The 18,589-nt window shown below is 35.4% G+C and overlaps 2 protein-coding genes across 2 annotated transcripts; one reads left to right on the top strand and one right to left on the bottom strand.

Annotated features, from left to right (window-relative positions):
- Positions 1-4,463: 4,463 nt before the first annotated feature.
- LOC132623865 (uncharacterized) lies at positions 4,464-8,786 on the top strand. Its single transcript, XM_060338672.1, has 2 exons — positions 4,464-4,643; positions 5,579-8,786. Exon 2 carries the CDS (start codon positions 5,630-5,632, stop codon positions 8,402-8,404), a length of 2,775 nt encoding a protein of 924 aa, XP_060194655.1. The 5' UTR covers positions 4,464-4,643; positions 5,579-5,629; the 3' UTR covers positions 8,405-8,786.
- Positions 8,787-11,174: 2,388 nt separating this feature from the next.
- LOC132622811 (uncharacterized) lies at positions 11,175-17,361 on the bottom strand. The gene is made up of 11 exons (XM_060337482.1): positions 16,866-17,361; positions 16,160-16,338; positions 15,788-16,010; positions 15,566-15,707; positions 15,287-15,487; positions 15,052-15,183; positions 14,176-14,304; positions 12,951-13,360; positions 12,554-12,770; positions 12,165-12,355; positions 11,175-11,508 (listed from the first exon to the last, which is right to left on the bottom strand). Exons 1-11 carry the CDS (start codon positions 17,237-17,239, stop codon positions 11,331-11,333), a joined length of 2,376 nt encoding a protein of 791 aa, XP_060193465.1. The 5' UTR covers positions 17,240-17,361; the 3' UTR covers positions 11,175-11,330.
- Positions 17,362-18,589: the final 1,228 nt, after the last annotated feature.

The raw sequence follows: 18,589 nt of genomic DNA, 5'->3' as shown, positions 1-18,589 counted from the left end.
TACTTGCCGGCGGAGGCCACGTTTAACTGCTTATTTATGCATTATGCCAATATAAAATGCAAAAATCTTGTTTGACCAAGTCCTCGCCCTTCTTTTTTCAATTAATTTTGGCTGTTTGGCATACCTCAAACATCAAATTGAGCATCCTCCAAATGATTAAAAGGTAAAAGTATCTACATTACATTGCCGCAGTAGTTTGTCTTAATTATTTGAAGATTCTATCTAATTAATGTTACCTCCAGCAGTTAATTTTTTCTTTTTCACTAGTCTATCTTAACTTTCACTACGAACTGTTTGTTTGTCAGCTTTTGCCAACAGGAATCGTATATCCACCAGCTCCTCAATTAAAGAAGCATATGAATATTGACTGATAACTGTACTAAGTAATTTTTAAAGGTTCCACGTGATTTTTGTTCACCTTTCTTTTTGGAAATAAATTTATTAACAAGAAATCCAATAAAATCAGTACTTCCAATAAAGCTAAAGGATCCTCTTGTATTTAGCTTTATTTTAGTTCGACATGCTAATCAACACTTGGAAAGCCTGCAGCAGCTACTTGTAATATAGTATTCCCTCCGTCTCATAATAAGTGTCACCTTAACTAAATATTTTTGTCTCATAAAATGTGTCACCTTAGGATATCAATGCATATATTGACTAGTTTTTTCCATCTCTGTCCTTTGACAAAAAATGACAAGTTTCTTTATTCAAGGCCAAAAGTTGGATTCACAATGTCAAATTTGGATTTCATGTGAAAATGAAAATTTTGGCATGTGGAAGATAAAATTAGTAAGAGGCAAAAAAAGTAGTAGTACTCTAAATGATGATGGTTGGATTCCCAATGTCAAAAGATGAACTACTTGTGCATGATCTAATCATCAAGAGTGGAAAAAGTAAAATTTTTATATAAGGGTAATTTGGTAAACTTTACACTTCATCTATGGTTTCTTAATATGCGTGTTTTTGGCTAATATAACACTTATTATGGGATGGAGGGAGTAATATTGAAACTAATGAATTATTGCTTTCAGTAACTAAAGATTGTCCCTTGAGATACCATACTTGTCAAAGTCTTTTTATTAAAGTGAAAGATGGTGAGACAACATTTGAACCGAAAGAACCAAAATTATGATTTGATTTCATAATGGTAAAAACAAACAAACACCTTATCTTTTGCTTTTATCAGTCTAACGTTGAATGGCGCTGCTAATATATATCTGATTCCTTTTTCAGTAACAGTAATATTTGGATCAATTCGTATACGGTAACAATATTTTATTAGATATCTGCTATTTTTACTAGCACAAACATAAATCTGTCAATTGTTGCTATTTGGTTCTTCAACCATAAAAGACAAGCATTGGAAGATGCACAAACCAACACCAACACAAAAAAATGAATTATATCAGCATCTAAACTGTCTGTATTTGCATCAGGAACAACAATTTTCTGAGTTGAAAAAACCAAAACAAGGATGCTTGAAGGGTTGACCAAAATGCTGATTCGATTCGATTCAATTAGATTTATAGTTTTCTTAAAAAAATTGGATTAGATATATATAAACTAAACAAAAAGGTGGAACAATCCAGCACTCCACTTGGCGCTCCCCAAATATTTATACTGATTTTGTACGATATCATTTTGTTTTTTTCTTGTTAAAAATGTACATAATTTCAGTCTCCTATTTTATTCGTTCTTATCATTGTGCTTTGAAGCTGTCACGTCTTACAGATGCATTTTTTTCCCTCTCTAACTGTGGATGTTGTAAAACTATATGTCCTGCGAAAAATTGAAACACGTGATTATAACTATAAGCTGTCGATTTAAAGAAAAACTATCCTAAATGATTTTACGATGTAAACAAACAATATTATGTCGCAGGAAAAATTAATGGAGTATATAGCACGAGCGCTTTATTTTTGTTTTCCCTTTTTACATTGCGTTGCACTGTTGCAGTTATGGTCAAATTTCCACTTTTTAACCTTAAGAAGCAACTTTAGTGGTCAGACGAAAAGAAAAGTAAAACTTACTCAATGGAAACCAGAAGAACAAAAAGAAAAAACTTATTCAATGGAAACCAGAAGAACAAAAAGAAAATTCCAACCTTTCTTTTTATTATTTGTTTAATACAAAGGGAAGAATAAAACGTTAACAGAAATGACTCACAGTTCCTGAATTTTTCCTTTTTCTCTTACCAAGAATCAATCTTGAGCCGTTAAACCCCCCACCCCTTCAACGCTTTTAAAAATAGTTAATATATATATATTTATAGAATTAAAATTAAATTTAATAATTTACTTTTTTTTTTCAAAATATTTATTCAGAATTTTATTTTTTTATAATTAGTCGATACTCAAAAGTCAAAACTCAATAACTCGATTAATTTCAAATTCTGAATTCGTGTTATGTAGGACGCAATAACTAGTTCAACACATGTCTGTCTAATAGTACATGACAAGAATGACCAGTTTAGTTAAACTCATATTTATCACTATAAATTCCATTGATATATTGATAGTGTAAAATTAAAAGTTACTCTATTCGTCTCAGTTTACATAGCACTATTTGATTGTGCAAAGTTTTAGAAATAAAAAAGAATTTTAAAACTTGCTTTAAAACGAGTTTTGGATATTTGTGTAACTATGAATTATTTCATAAAATTAAAATGTGAATTTAAAATTAAATTATTTTTAAATATAGAAAAATTATCCCTAAATTGCTAAATAAATTACTCCATCCGTTTGCGTTTACTTGTCCACTATATTAAAAATATATTTTCGCTGTTACTTGTCACTTTTAGCATATCAAGAGAAAAACATAATTTGTTTTGATGTTTGACTCTTAGTATTAATTACCTATTTCTCAAATCATTTTTCAAGACCTAATACTAAACATCAACTAATATAGGTATTGTGGTAAAATATCCATAGTAAAATTTATATGATATAGCTAACTCTAAGAGGTATTTATTGTTAATAACTACTCACTCCCTCCCATAATAAGTGTCACTTTAGCCAAAAAAAATTGTCCCATAATAAGTGTCATCTTAGGAAACCAAGACATAAATTGATTAGTTTTTTTTTCTCAATTTTACCCTTAGACAAAAAGACAAATTAAAGTAACATTTAAATGATGATTGGAAAAGACACATAGTAATTTGGTATTGTTGGATTCCCAATGTCAAAACGTTCACTACTTGTGCATGATCTAATCAAGAGGAAAAGTAATTTATTTTTATTATATAGAAGTAATTTGGTAAACTTCACATAGCATTATTGGTTTCTTAATATGCGTGTTTTTTGCTAAGGTGACACTTATTATGGGACAGAGAGAGTACTATTTAAGATAACATTTCGTAGCTACAATTTTAATTCCGTACCTATATACAGTTGTATATATGTATTTGAGTTACGTACTACAAAAGCTGAATACAATTGTATCTGTATTTATATACATATGTATAGGACTAAATACATCTTTTGATTGTATTATGACTGCATGTTTGCCAAATGAATTGAATTTTTGATTTTATGTGTTTTTTGTTTCATTTATATACATATGTATATGGCTAAGCAGTGTATTCAAATACACGTTTGGGATATCTAAAATCTAGCTATGAATATAACTAAAAACTGTATTCTAATACACCTCAAAATCAGCTACGAAATGTAAATACACAAAACATAGCTACGGGTTGTTAACATCTCTAATTATATAGTCATTTCTGTAAGTTTTCAAATCAATATCAATTATTGTTTCTTAAAGGGAGCGAGTAGAACGCAATGAATATGTGCTTTAATTTAATGCAACTCATTGCTCAACTTATTTTTCAGATAACCGATAAATACTTATACATTTAGAGGTCGTTTGGTTCAAAAACAAATTACGCTGGGATAAGTTATGTTGGGATTAATTACGTTGGGGTAAGTTATGCTGAGATTAATTATTTTGGAGTTATTTTTTATTGATTGTTTGGTATGTTGGACTAAAAGTATTATACATTAGATAATTTAAAAAAAAAAAGAGATTTCTTCCTTATCTCGAGATAACTTATCCCATGATTACTAACCAAAACAGGGAAAAGAAATTGTTAAATTCTTATCCCAAAATTATTTATGTTTATCGTTCGTACCAAACGACCCCTAATGGAATTTTAAGTAGCATAATGGAATAAATATATATCTACGCTTAAAATTGTAAGTTGAGAAAATTTTAACTCTTTATTCTTACGCCTAACTTAGTATTCAAAAAGGAAGATTTGGTGGATTGTGAAAACAGTGGAGTAGACAGAAAACAGCTTTTACAAGCTAAGCTGATTGTTTGACTTCAGCCATCACCGTTAAAAGGCAAATGTCTATTGGGTGGACCCTACGTTACCACCACATCAAAACCAAACATTTTATATTATCCCATTTCATTTAACTTAATTAATTATTAATTCAGTAAAAATAATAAATAAAAGAGGAGGGAAGCACCAACTTATCTCTGTATGTGGGGCTGTGTGTATATGAAAGTCAATATCATTTCACACTTTTTGGTTAGGGGAAAGTTGTAAATTACAACATGCAAATGTGTAGATACAGCCATATTATAGAGTCAATCAAGGAGAGAGAAAACAGAGAGCATTGGTGTAATCAATAGAGGTATGCTTTTGGGCTCAGAACTGCAATCAATGCACCTTTCATTTTGAGATTGTTTGCTTTTAATTGGCTTTAACCCCCAAAGAAAAAAAAGGAAAAAAAATAAGCCTAGTGAGAGATAATAATAATAATATGGGAGTGATTTTTTTTTTTTCTCAACTCTACTTTCAGGTGTCTTTGATTGAGTACTAGCTGAAGTTCTTTTTTTTTTTAGAGGTGTAGATTCTTCTTGTTCAATCTTTCTTTGGCATAATTTCTACATCTCTTCTCTTTGGTTTCTTTTTTTTTTTTTAGTGTCCATTTCTTGGGGATCTGCTTTGTTGCTTGCTTTTGGGACTTGGGGTTTCTTCCAATTTCATTCAACTGGTTGACTTTCGATTTGGACGTTGTGGGGTTTTACAAAAGTCCAATCTTTAAGTCTTGGATCTTAACTTCCTTTCTTGGTTTTCTTAATCTTGTGTTCTGCTTTTCTCTCTTCCATCCCTAAAATGTCAACACGAATTTCTTATATTCTTGTTCTTTGACTTTCTCAAATCAAGAACCTGAAAATTGATTGATTGAGTGTTTCAGTCAAAGATTATTTGGGTTGTCTCAATTTTTTAAAGTGAATCTTCTAGAAAGGGGAAAAAAAAAATTAGGGTTTCTTTCAGCTGGTCCATACTGTATATTTTTAATCAATTCTTTTGGATACCGGTATCTGGTCTTTGTGTTTGAATGTTTTTTGTTAAAGCAAATGCTTTGAGACTTTCCCTCCTTAAGTTAAGGCCATTTGATTTTTGAAAGCAAAGTGTTTTGATTCTAAGGGATGCTTTTAGCTTGATTCCCTTTGCTTTTCCAGAAGTTAGGGTTTGTGACTTAAGCCTTTCTTTTTCTGGGGTTTAGTGTTAGATTAGATGGGCTAAAAACTATTTCTTTGTCTTTCTTGAATCTTTGTTCAGTCACTCTTTTTTGAACAAGGGGGGGAAAAACACTCAAAGAAAAAAGCTCTAATGCATCTTTCACTATGGAAGCCAATATCTCACTGTGCTTCACTGATCTTGGACAAAAAGAGCAGAAAAAGAAATGGTTCTAACTCTAACCATACCAATGAAGAGATCAAGAAAAACCCATCTGTTTTGAAAAAATTGCAAGAGCATAAGCTTAGGGAGGCTCTTGAAGAAGCATCTGAAAATGGGTCACTTGTTAAATCCCAAGATGTGGATTCCCTTTCAGCACAGAACCAAGATGAGGGGTTGGGCCGATCCCGGTCCCTCGCTAGGCTACATGCTCAAAAAGAATTCCTTAAAGCCACTGCTCTTGCTGCTGAGAGAACTTTCGAATCTGAGGATTCGATACCTGAGCTTGATGAAGCTTATTCCAAGTTCTTGACCATGTATCCTAAGTACAACAGCTCTGAGAAGATTGATGAGTTGAGGTCAGATGAGTACTCTCACCTTACTGGTTCTGCACCCAAGGTATGTCTTGACTATTGTGGATTTGGGTTGTTTTCATTTCTTCAGAGTGTTCATTATTGGGAGTCATCTACATTTAGCTTGTCTGAGATTACTGCCAATTTGAGTAATCATGCTTTGTATGGTTGTGCTGAGAAAGGGACGGTTGAACACGATATTAAGGCCCGAATAATGGATTACTTGAACATCCCTGAGAATGAATATGGTCTTGTTTTTACTGTTAGTAGGGGCTCAGCTTTTAAGTTGTTAGCTGAATCATACCCTTTCCAGACTAACAAGAAGTTGTTGACTATGTTTGATCACGAGAGTCAGTCGGTTAACTGGATGGGTCAGTGTGCTAGGGAGAAAGGTGCCAAGGTTTACAGTGCGTGGTTCAAATGGCCTACCCTCAAATTATGTTCGACTGATTTGAGAAAGCAAATTTCGAACAAAAAGAGGAGAAAGAAAGATTCAGCTACTGGTCTATTTGTTTTTCCAGTCCAATCTAGAGTTACTGGTGCTAAGTATTCTTACCAGTGGATGGCACTGGCACAACAGAATAATTGGCATGTGTTGCTTGATGCTGGTGCTTTGGGTCCAAAAGACATGGATTCTCTAGGGTTGTCTTTATTTCGACCGGACTTTATAATTACTTCATTCTACAGGGTGTTTGGTTATGACCCAACTGGATTTGGATGTCTACTCATCAAAAAATCTGTGATGGGAAGCCTTCAAAATCAGTCTGGGCATGCTGGGTCTGGTATAGTGAAAATTACTCCCGTTTTCCCATTGTATTTGAGTGATTCAATTGATGGTTTCCCTGGATTGGCCGAGGATGATGAAGCCGGAGAGAACAGTGAAGTTAATGCTGAAACTCGGCCAGGATCTCAGTTGCCAGCCTTTTCTGGTGCATTCACTTCTGCTCAGGTTAGGGATGTATTTGACACGGAGATGGAACATGACAACAGCTCTGATAGGGATGGAGCAAGCACGATATTTGAAGAGACTGAAAGCATTTCTATTGGGGAGGTAATGAGAAGTCCAGTCTTCAGCGAAGATGAGTCATCTGATAACTCGTTGTGGATTGACTTGGGCCAGAGTCCTTTGGGGTCTGATGGTGCTGGCCAATCTAACAAACAAAAGATTGCCTCTCCAGCACCCCCGTTTTGGTTTGCTGGCAGGAAGAATAATAAAAGGCTATCTCCCAAGCCTTCAAAGATGTCAAGCAGCCCATTGTATGACAGAGAGTTGAATCCAGATCGTCATGAAGACAACCATGTCCTATCATTTGATGCTGCTGTTCGGTCAGTGTCTCAAGAATTTGATCACTTCAAGGAGATTCCTGAAGAAGACCAGTTTGCTTCAAGAGAATTTAGAGAGATCGAGGAAGAACCAGAGACCAGCAAGGGTTCTGGTCTGGACAACTCAATTCCAATTTCTCGGCATCAAACCCTTGGTAATGGATCAGCTTCTGAGATATGCCCGGAAATTAAAGAGAGTGCTATAAGAAGAGAAACTGAAGGCGAATTCAGGTTATTGGAAAGGAGAGAAGGAAACAGATATGCAGGTGGTAGATTTTTCGGTATAGAAGATGCTGATCAGCCTGGAAGCAGGGGAAGGCGTGTTTCCTTCAGCATGGAAGACAACAACCGTAAAGCTCGTCTGAGCCATACACTTGAGCCTGGGGAATTGTTAGCAACGACAAGTCTGGATGATGACGATTACATTAGTGATGGAGACTATGATGATGGACAAGACTCAGACAGGAGAGAGCCGGAGATAGCATGCCGGCATCTTGATCACATCAACATGTTGGGTCTCAATAAAACTACTCTCCGGCTAAGATATCTCATCAATTGGTTAGTTACCTCGATGCTTCAGATAAGATTTCCTGGGTCAAATGGGGAAGACAGTTCACGACTTGTTCGCATCTATGGTCCGAAAATCAAATATGAGAGGGGTGCAGCTGTTGCATTCAATGTGCGAGACAGAAACAGGGGTCTTGTGAGTCCTGAAATAGTTCAGAAACTGGCTGAGTCACATGGTATCTCTCTGGGCATTGGTATCCTAAGTCACATTCGGATCTTAGATAACCCAAAACAGCAGCAACGGTCTCTGAGTCTTGATGACACTACCCTTTGCAAACCAATGGAGAATGGCAAGTATGATGGTAGAAGTGGGTTTGTCAGAGTCGAAGTTGTCACTGCTTCACTTGGCTTCCTCACTAATTTCGATGATGTCTATAAGTTGTGGGCTTTTGTGGCTAAGTTTCTTGACCCTGCCTTTATTAAAGAAGCTGGACTCCCGTCTGTTGCAGAAGACGCCGAGGCATGAAGCTGGAGGAGGCTGATTTAGTAGCTTTTTGCTCCTTCTGCTTCTAGTCTAAGATGCAGGAATCTTAGATTAATGAAAAGGTCTGAGTTGTATTCTTTTGGGCCCTATGTTTCTTCAATGCATGCGGGAGAAATTTTTTTATTCTTGTCTTTTAATTGCTTGAATGTTTCTTCTTTGCCTTTTTGGAGTTTCCTGTAGAGTTGGGAGTTAGAAATTTGTATTTTCTCAGGTAGTCATGAATCATGATGAACCAAAGCAGTTATAAGCAGCAGGGATTTAATGATCCCCTTCCACCATTTGCCCTCTTGCTTCTCAGCTTTGTACAATGACCATTCATGCTTTTGTTCAGGCTATTATAGAGTGCCTTTTCCCTTTTCCTGCATCAAGTTCTTGTTATCAGCATAATTTTGTGGAAAAAGAATATTCATACTGCCCGGTCATTGAATGATTTTGACACCCTTTGGATTTACAAGTTCATGGTCACCTGACCAAGTTTCCAAGTTGTTTAATGAGTTAAATGCCTTTTGGACGACTAATATTGGAGAGGGTTGTGCTACTCATTTTGATTTATTCTGCTGTCATATTTTCCTCTGAATAAATCCTATGCTGTTACTTTGACTTAGTATAAGGTATCTCTCTAAATTATCTCAATAATCGTCTCGAAAACATCTGCCGTAGACATGATTATATTAGAGCCCGTTTGGATTGGCTTATAAGTTGCTTATAAGCTGTTTTCAGCTTTTTTGAGTGTTTGGCTGGTCAGCTTAAAGTCATTTTGTGCTTAAAATAAGTCTAAAAAATTAATTGGGCCCGTTTAGCTTAGTTTATCTAAAGCAGCTTATAAGCTGAAAATAATATAAGCTGCTTTTTTTAAGCCCATCCAAACAGGCTCTTAGGCTGCTTGCTTCTGGTTATACATAAGGTTGTTTTTTTTTTTGCCCTTTTCAGTGAAGAATCACTATTATATTGAATTATGTAAATTTTAAGATTTCCATCAGAGTTGAAAATGATTGCTATTTTGGACAAGATCATTTTGTGTACATTGTTTGACTCGAATGTCCTGAAGTGTTTTATATGGATATGATTGGCATCTAACGTAAGTATGCTACTATGCTTCTGCTCCTTGTATCCATTCTTTACACCTCAATGCCCCTGTTCTCCCACAAAAGAAACCAAAGAGAAAAGCAGTGGATGATTTGAAGTAATGGGACCTTCAATTATCAGTAATGCTAATCATTGTAGCTGGGCCCCCACCCATTGAGTTTTGTTTGCCACAGAGATAATAGTGAGTGAGGTCTTATATCATTGTCCTAATCTTTTGTCCATCTATCTTTGGGTTTTGTAGATTCTGTTTTCCCTTAGGAGGTCCCAAAATTGAATGGGACCTTGCAAAAACATGCACCTTTCTTTGATGGAATAATTGTGTTTGATTGACTGAAACGTCTCCTCTTCATCGTCATTGATAAAAACTAAACTTGCCCAACAGTATGTGCAATCCATTTTTCCTATCTTACTACAATATCTGTCAATCAATCATAAAGTCTCGTCTCAAATTTGTTCTGCTCAAGTAACGAAATTTTCATATTTATATTGCTCTATTCGGGTTCATTTTTATTCCAATACTAAAGAGCTTGTCTTTTAATAATAAGATAAAATAAACTAGTTGAAGTCAGTTATATGAATTATGAGTAGTCATTTTGTTCTTAACAGGTTCATTTCATTCAAATACTAAACAATTGTAATTATTTAAGACAAATTAAAGATCCTTTCAACTAGTTCTTTAATTGTCATACTCATAGTTATTATATACATACAGGTCTCTGACTAAACTAAAAGAGTAGTTGTCAGTTGTCTGGAGAGTTCATAAATTATGACTATTTTTATGTTCACCAACAAATGGCAATCATAATTTATTTGAACTTGAATCTGACTAGGAGCGTTTAGAAAAACAAAGAAGAAAAAATCAGATCAAACCAAAAACATATACTTTGGTTTGATTAGATCTGGTGTTAAACCAAAAAGAATACAACAATTATTTGATTTGTTTTGGTATTAAAAAAGGATATCTAATCAAAACCAATAATGTGTGTGCATATACATCCTTCCTAATACGATGTATTCATTTTAGTTTTTTCCTTATTCGGGTGGTTGTTTATCATCTCAAAATAAAGACGCAACGATAGTGAAAGCCACGTCAGACAAACTGGTTGACAGTTGGTAGCTATCTCGTTGTAAAGAACATTTTCATATTTGGGGGTTAGTTGGGTGACAACGAAGCGTTGACAAATTTAGACACAATAACAAATCCAAGTGGCGCCAGCAATGTCTTTGAGACTCAGTACTCACCATATCTTAACGAACTAGATTATTACATCTTGGGACATAATTTTCATCTTAATCTCTTCAACAACATAATCACGCCATATCATTAACTTGTTATCACCAGCTTGCGTGCACCGATAACTCTACTGAATACCTGCTATCTTCTATCGACACATGCACTAGATAACTCTGTCCACTGATATTTGGACAATTGAATGGAAATAACCAACCATTTTTTTTTTTTTAAAACCTTTTTTGTTTCCAAAGGATTCAATCTTGGTCTCCCATAATTTTAACTAATTTCATTGGCCAGCTCTTGGATGAACCACACCAAACCACTTTTTGATTAGTCTGGTCATTCATCTCTGCACGTTTCAACAACAGCTCTAATAAGTTGGACAAGAATGTGGCAACTAAAGACTAAAGGAGATTCCTCCTGGAGAACACCTTTGCTGTAAAGGACAAGATTAGTCGGAATATACGATCCCCGGCTTAAAAGTGTGTTACAATCTGGCTTCATATGAAAAGTGAAAAAAATAAGTTAAGATCCTATGGTATAAGCTTTTTTATCCTTACATGAAATTAATATACAAAGCAAAAGTAGCTATGATACCATCATCTTAATAAGGAAAGCTGTCTCCAGCGCTGACTCCTTGCATTGTAAGTATCGATTTTCTTCAACTATATCAGCTGTCAAATTAAGCAATACTGGATGTTTAGGATCATAAACGGAATATTCACGCACCCGAGCAACATATTTTGCAGCTTCCCACACTCCAAACCTGAAAAATCATGCAAGATTATGGGCAGGAACTTACAACACAATGAGCTGCAATTATTCCTAAATCGGCAGAAACCTATGCAAAAGGATGACATTTCACTTAATTAATGACCTCAGAACAAATTCTTGGTAACCCATGTAAAAGGATAACAGTTTCAGTTAATTTACACCTTGAAACAATTCTTGGCGGATCAGGTTCATTACACCTGGTCGATCCTAGTCATAGATCATAGCACTGTAGCACATGAGGGATGCTACATATGGGTGGATAATAATGGAGTTGGTTTGACACCTGTTCCACCTAAGAATTATCATACCGATGCAGAGAAATCACATGAACAGCGAGAAAATAAACAGCAAGGGGACAAACACCCATGCTGGTAAGCAAATGATTTTCCAGCGATGACCGCAAAGAGGCTGCTATATGGGCTTTAGATCTCCAAGTAAAAAGTAAACTAAAAGCAAAGTCCCATTTATAAGATGGAGCGACTCCTATATAGGTAGTTGTAAATCAAACTTAGAAGTAATAGTGTAAAAGACATGGCTTTAGACAATGTCCACATATTAGTCATTTTGACAAGAAGGGACTGTACCATTTAACAAGCCAGAGGAAGTCAATCAGTCAGCAAAAGATTTAAGAAAAACTTTGGACCTTACCGCGTGTTGAATGAAGACGTCACCAGCATAGCTGGATATAAAATATCTTTTTGAATGTTATCATATGGTGAATATTTACGTATTGCCTGAAAGTCATCAATGTCCCCGGGGTACCCAAACTCTTCGCAGTCAGCAGGTGTAAGCGGTAAGATTGGATTGAGGAGAGTGTTTGTTGGATCCAAAAATGGTACCTGTAAAAAGAGGTACTCAATTTTTTCAATAACGTCAAAAGATAGAATAAAATAAAAGAGGAGGATTTAGTAACATAATTTCCCCACCCTTTTCCTCTCCTTGTTGGGGTGGGGGTGGGGACATTAGAAAGATTAACGAAAAGAATGAATTTAAGGATGCATAAATGCAAAATAGTGCATTCAGAGTGTGTGGCAGACCTCCAAAACTGCTGCCCGCAATAGACCTGGACAAGAATTTATAGCAGAAGCCACCAATAGCCCCCCAGCACTATAACCCCACCCAGCGAGCTTGTTGTCTTGCACAATTTCCCTCTCAATTAGGAATTTACCACAGGATATGTAATCATAGATGGAATTGATCTTCTTTGTGCGCCTGCCATCATGGTGCCACCGTTTCCCCCCACCACCTCCACCTCTGAGAATGAACACGATAAAAAGGTCATGTCAAGCACTTAGTCACTTACATAACAATATAACCTGTCTTAACTTCATAGGAATAGGACATCTGTAACTGTAAGATATAGGCTAGCATTATTATAGAAAAAAAAAGTAATTTTAGAGCTACATTACTAAATTGAACGCAGAAAGAAAGCACCTGACATCAGCATATGCAATGACCCAGCCACGATCGAGAAGGCTTTTTAACTCACTGCGCCATCGTTTGTCTAATATCTCTCCATAAGCTCCATGTACATGAAGTAATCCAGGATTCTCAGCTGGCTTCTTCCTCTTTGGCGAATAGACAACAGTCAGAGGAACAATAATCCCATCATAAGAAGTCACATCGTGAACCTCACAGGCATAGAATTCAGAAAGATCATTCCATGTAGAATGATTTTCAGGATTGACTTCGTTATTAGAGCCTAAATTCCTTGGACTCTGAATAAAACTAGCTGAGGATGATGATCCATACAACACTTTTGTTCTTTCATGAAGCAAGTTTTGCTGCTGAACTATATTCCATTTTCCACTTGATAAATCATAATCGACAACTGCATCAGGCATCTATAAACAGTGTGAATTTCAGTCAAAGTTTGCTATTTGGAGTGCAAGGTGACCTTGATACTTCTAACACCAAAAAGATTTGATCAATGAAATCAAACAGACTCAACAGAAACTATGACTAGTCAAACATAGAGTTGAAGGGATGTAATAGCATTATATCAAACTCTCCTTAGAATTCAAATAGGATACTCCATTGACGTAGGGTAATAAGACGATCAAAGTTTTCCTAGGTTATTTCATGTGCAACTTAGTATCGTAAATTTACAAGTTTTCATTTCTTAGACAAACAGATCGCCACCCAGGAGACAATCTTCACTTAGTTGTCGTAACTTAAACCCAAAAAGCCACCTTTATCCCTATCATAGATCATGCTAAAAACTAAGAACTTAATAAACCTGTAAAAAATATGAGTCTATAGCCTGTTGACGCACAGCTCACAGATTTAATCACTGTGCTAGCCATGCATAATAACATGCGTATTCAGAGAACATGGATTAGTCCTCTGTGGAGATAAAAACAGTAGAAATTTGAGAATGGAAGTTATGATTATCTATGCAAGCATTCAATTTACTTGCGATCGGTACAATTGTCAGTGGTACGGGAGGCAAAATCTTTAAACCACCGCACTAAATTTTGAGATATGTCATAGAAAGACCATGAGGTTTCAGCTAAAACTATAAGATCTCATTCTGTAAAAAGAGAGTGAGGGAGATGCATCATAAGAGAGTACAATGAAGTTATTTTCTTTGGTTTATACAAGACTATTCTACAGTAAAATATATGGCATAGGTTAATAAAAGGTGACAAGTACCTACCAAAGGGGATGATATTGTGAATCGCATTGTTGAGGAGTAGTAGTCATAATTTGTTCCAGGCATAATTTGAGAGACATTCTTTGGAAGAGGCAAAAACTGTGGACTGAGCTCTTTGAGCTTAATTTCTTCCTGTCCAGCGAAAATTGTAGAAGATAACAGGAAGGAGGAGCATAACAGTGGTAAGTAATTCAAGAGAAACACACACTGCTGCTCAAAGACAATAAGTAAGAAGGAAAAAGAGAAAAACAGGCAAAATATCCATTTCAAGCAATAAATGCACATCAGGTCGCAAATCTTAGAGTAAGAAGCTACAATGTAAAACGTGTCTCGAACTTATTTCATGACGCAGTAGATTGGGTGTGCTCTTATAGCTTTGCACATGCCTCAACCCTTGTTCATTAATTTTGGCTCAAAGCCACTAGAGGGAAAATAAATATCTCAAAACAAACGTTGCACTTTTTTTTTTTTTTTTTGATAAAGGTAACATAACAAACGTTGCACTTATAAATAGCAAAATTTTCTCAAAAGGAGAACTTTCTAGAACCTGGAGTATAAAGTTAGTTAGTGAGAGCCTATAAGCAACTGTTGGGAGTCCAGGAAACAAGAAAAAGGAAAGAAAGCAATTGCACTTGCACGGACAAAAGAATCAATAAGGGGCTGTTTACTTCTTTATTAGGATAAGGGGGGTGGGGGGTTGATCATCAAGGTTTTGCTTGTTTAAGATTTCTGCAGCAACTATAAGCTATAATAAGATTAATTCTACACTAAAATTTATAGAGCGGACAAAATCTTAAACAAGCAAAGTTAATGACTTCAGATTGGAAGAAACGGGAGGAGTTATCAGAAGTACAAACCAGGACCAAAATAAGTTATTACCTTGACACTTGGCAGAGGCAGAGAAATGGCACAAAGTCTAATATTTCGGCCATCCCGCACAATGAGCACCAAGTGCTTGTCACAGAAATCAACGTCTTCAATTATGAACTCCGAGTCATCACTGAATATATTCTGCATTCTTAATGAGAAAGCTATGAGCCAAAAGTCCAATCATGAATGAATATTATGCTTTTCAGATGAAAGGTTATTTGACGAGCAGAAGGGTAGATCTCACCTCCCACTTCCTTCCATTCCGTGAGCAGTTAACTGGACTGCGTAAAAGATAATGGTGATCAACTGATTGTCCTTCTTTAGCAGCATCTGTAAAGAGATAAAGATACCCTTGGTGATGCTCGACAACACAGTGGGCTTGAGCCTCACATTCCCACACAGGTATCATGCCAGACAAAGGATCAGCAGCATCTATCAGAAAGATCTAAAAACTAGTCATTAACATAAAATTTGTCTAATAGCAAGTGATAAAAGAAATTAGATAATGCTGATAAAGTATCACCTTTGATGATGTAGTTGAGAATATATGTACTGTCACAAACTGGAAATCCTTAGTATGTCGTATGCTTACATAGCCATTCTCGCTAGGCTCTTCTAAAAGCAACACATCGTCTTGTTCAGACCCAATCATACTACAGTAGATCCTGAAAAAACAATTGGAAACAACTGAGATATCGGCCGTACGTAATAAACAGTCTTTTAACCAAATAAGTAAATTACCAACCTATAAGGCCTCTTACAGTGATCAGTGACAACATAAAGCAATGCTTGTCCATCTTTCCCCCAAGCTATGTTTGAAACCCAATCTGCTTGGGGCTTACTACATAGTGAACCGAAATTTAAGTCTCGCACAGACAATTTAAAGTAATCGTTATCCTTATCATACATTGTGTATGCTAGATATCGATGATCAGGGGACACTTCTGATAATTCTTCATATGCATAACCTTTAATTTAACAAAGGAAAAAGGGTTATACACCATGAGTAAAACGAACCATAAAATCCTTCTACGTAAGTAGCTATATAAATCCTCAACAAACATTCTACTCCATTTGGAAAATCAACATAAAAACAAAGTAGTAAAAAAAGCAAAACCTCCAAATCTTTCAGCTTCTTCATTGTAGTCAAGAAGCTTCTGCTCAATTCTCTTCCCCGAAGTAAAATCGAAACCTGCTGAAGGAGATTTATTGGAAATGAAATCTTCATTTGCCCGTGCTAACCTTCTACATAGCACTGGATACTGCTTCCCTTCTTCCACTCGCCTATAGTACAACCTGCGGCGACCAATATTCACCTCCATAGAGTAAACACAAATATTACATTTCAGAATCCAAACAACAATAATACAGCAAGAAAAGTTAAGGGGATAAATATTTCAATTACATAACAATAACAACTATTCACTTTGTTTGTCTTACTTTCCTTTTTAATCTGTTTAAAAAAAACAGAAAAGGCTCAAATATACCCCTGTACTATCAAAAAAGGGCCAAATATACCCCTCATTATACTTTGGGTCCAAATATACCCCTACCGTTAAACTATTGAATCCCCCTCCACCACTGCTACACCATTTCGGTATATTTGGCCCTTTTCGGCAACTTTTTAATTTCAACTTTTCACGTGTCTATGTTTAAGACCACAAGACTAAAGGGTATTTTGGAACATTATACATAACAAGCTTCAAAAGTCTTTTATTTTCTTAAACTTGTGCCAAGTCAAAAGCCAGACAAACAAATTGAAACGAAGGGGTATATGAATTCTGCTCGATTCTAACAAGAAAATGAAGGGGAAGAATATGTACCAAGGACCCCAACGAAGGGGAGGGGTAGAGAGGTCATTTGACAAGCGAGACCCCATTTCTGACTGAAGTTTGGACTGGAGGCGTTCTGTATCAGACATAACGGCTTCAGTGTATTTCTCCTCTTGTTCCATGTACACATCCATATGTCGCATGGCTACTTTGTCATTAAGCTGTGACATCCAGTTGTAACAGTCTTCCCATGACTCGCCCTGATGAGTGAAACTCACAGGCTTTTTAGGAGGTTTTGGAGGAGAAGGTGGAGCTGGTGGTGGTTGAGGCTTCTGTGGTTTGTAGTTTGCACAGAAAATGAAATGGATATGTGGAGTTATACGGCGGTGGTTGTGGTGGTGGAGAGAGCGAAGGAAGTGGCGCATGGTGACGGAGATATTGGGTTCAGGGTTTAAGCACTGTGAAAACGTTTGGATTTGGCATAAAATATGGTCAAATCAGTTCGGAAGTACTTTCTAGTTTATTTGTGTGTTGTGTTTGAAGTGATTACTTACAAAAGTACTTTCAAGTCAAATGTTTTAACAAAAGTCATAAGTCAGTATAACTCAACTTATTGCTTTCTTGATTTTAAATCAAAAAGTGTTTGGATTGACTTTTTTAAAATAGATTATTAGCTAGAAGTCATAAGTTGCTATCCAATTTTTAGCTTTTAATTTACGGAAAAAGGCCAAAATTATCCCGAAACTTTGAAAAATAGTTCATTCATACCCTTCGTTATACTTTAGGGCTAATTATACCCTTACAATTATACTATGGGGTCAATTATACCCTTATGTCTAACTGCTGTCACGTGGCATCATCCCAGCCCTTCAAAATTATTTTACCTTCATATAATTTTTTACCCACTAAAATAACTCAACCCGATCCGAATTTTTTTTTCCAGCAACTTCTTTTGAATTCCCTTCAAGTAACTAGTCATGCTTGCAAAGTTTTTTTTTTTTCATAGTTAGTTAGTCAAAAAATTTGAAAAATATTTCTTCTAGGAAAAAAAGTTCTTTAAAATTTAGGAAAATGATTTTCCTAATAAAAGTAGGGAAAATGAATTTGTATTAATTGCCTCCTCCTAACCGTCCAAGATATTTTAGTAATTTATTCCATTTAGTCAAAAATATAAATAAAACGTTATAATTAATACGACTTCTGAAACTCATTTACTTTTAAATTCAAATAATATTTCACTCAAAACTCAAAACTTCTGTGGCATTTGGATTTTGGACAATATCTGAGCTGAAGACATTAAAAGTCTATGAGTCAAAGTTGAAAAAAAAATGTGAAAATTTAGTTGTGTTTAGATGTGAACTTCAATTGAAAAAACTTGGAAAAAAAAAAAATTGACAATGCTAATCATTTGTGAGAATATATAGTATTCCACTAGAAATACACTTTCAAACAACTACTACTCAATATTTCAGTCGAAGTTATATATTTACAAATACTCTTACTATTCATGGCCAAAAGTTAACTTGACAACTTAGTTTTACCAAGTTTATTTAATTAAGATAGTTTTCACAACTCCTAAAGTAATAAGTGTTGGGTTTAAATGATAGATTGAATGGGAAACGGAGGGAAAAGAAGTGGAGGGAAAATGAGTTGTTCCTCTTGCTTTATAAAATGAGCATTTGTCTCTCATTGGTAGTGGAAAGAAAAGTTCTACTACTTAAAAGTAGAAGTACTCTTTCTCGTTGCTAAAGGGTTAAGAAGAGGGTCTCCCCTCG

Source organism: Lycium barbarum, chromosome 12 (genome assembly GCF_019175385.1).
Source record: "Lycium barbarum isolate Lr01 chromosome 12, ASM1917538v2, whole genome shotgun sequence".
Lineage (NCBI taxonomy): Eukaryota > Viridiplantae > Streptophyta > Magnoliopsida > Solanales > Solanaceae > Lycium > Lycium barbarum.
This window is presented reverse-complemented; position numbering and strand designations above follow the sequence as displayed.

Coding starts and splice junctions, on each gene's coding strand:
- LOC132622811 (XM_060337482.1), bottom strand. CDS start 17,239: ATGCGCCACTTCCTTCGCTCTCTCCACCACCACAACCACCGCCGTATA. Junction 15,708..15,787: donor CACTGTAAGAGGCCTTATAG/GTTGGTAATTTA, acceptor TTGTTTTTTCAG/GATCTACTGTAGTATGATTG. Junction 13,361..14,175: donor TCACAATATCATCCCCTTTG/GTAGGTACTTGT, acceptor CACTGTTTATAG/ATGCCTGATGCAGTTGTCGA.
- LOC132623865 (XM_060338672.1), top strand. CDS start 5,630: ATGCATCTTTCACTATGGAAGCCAATATCTCACTGTGCTTCACTGATC.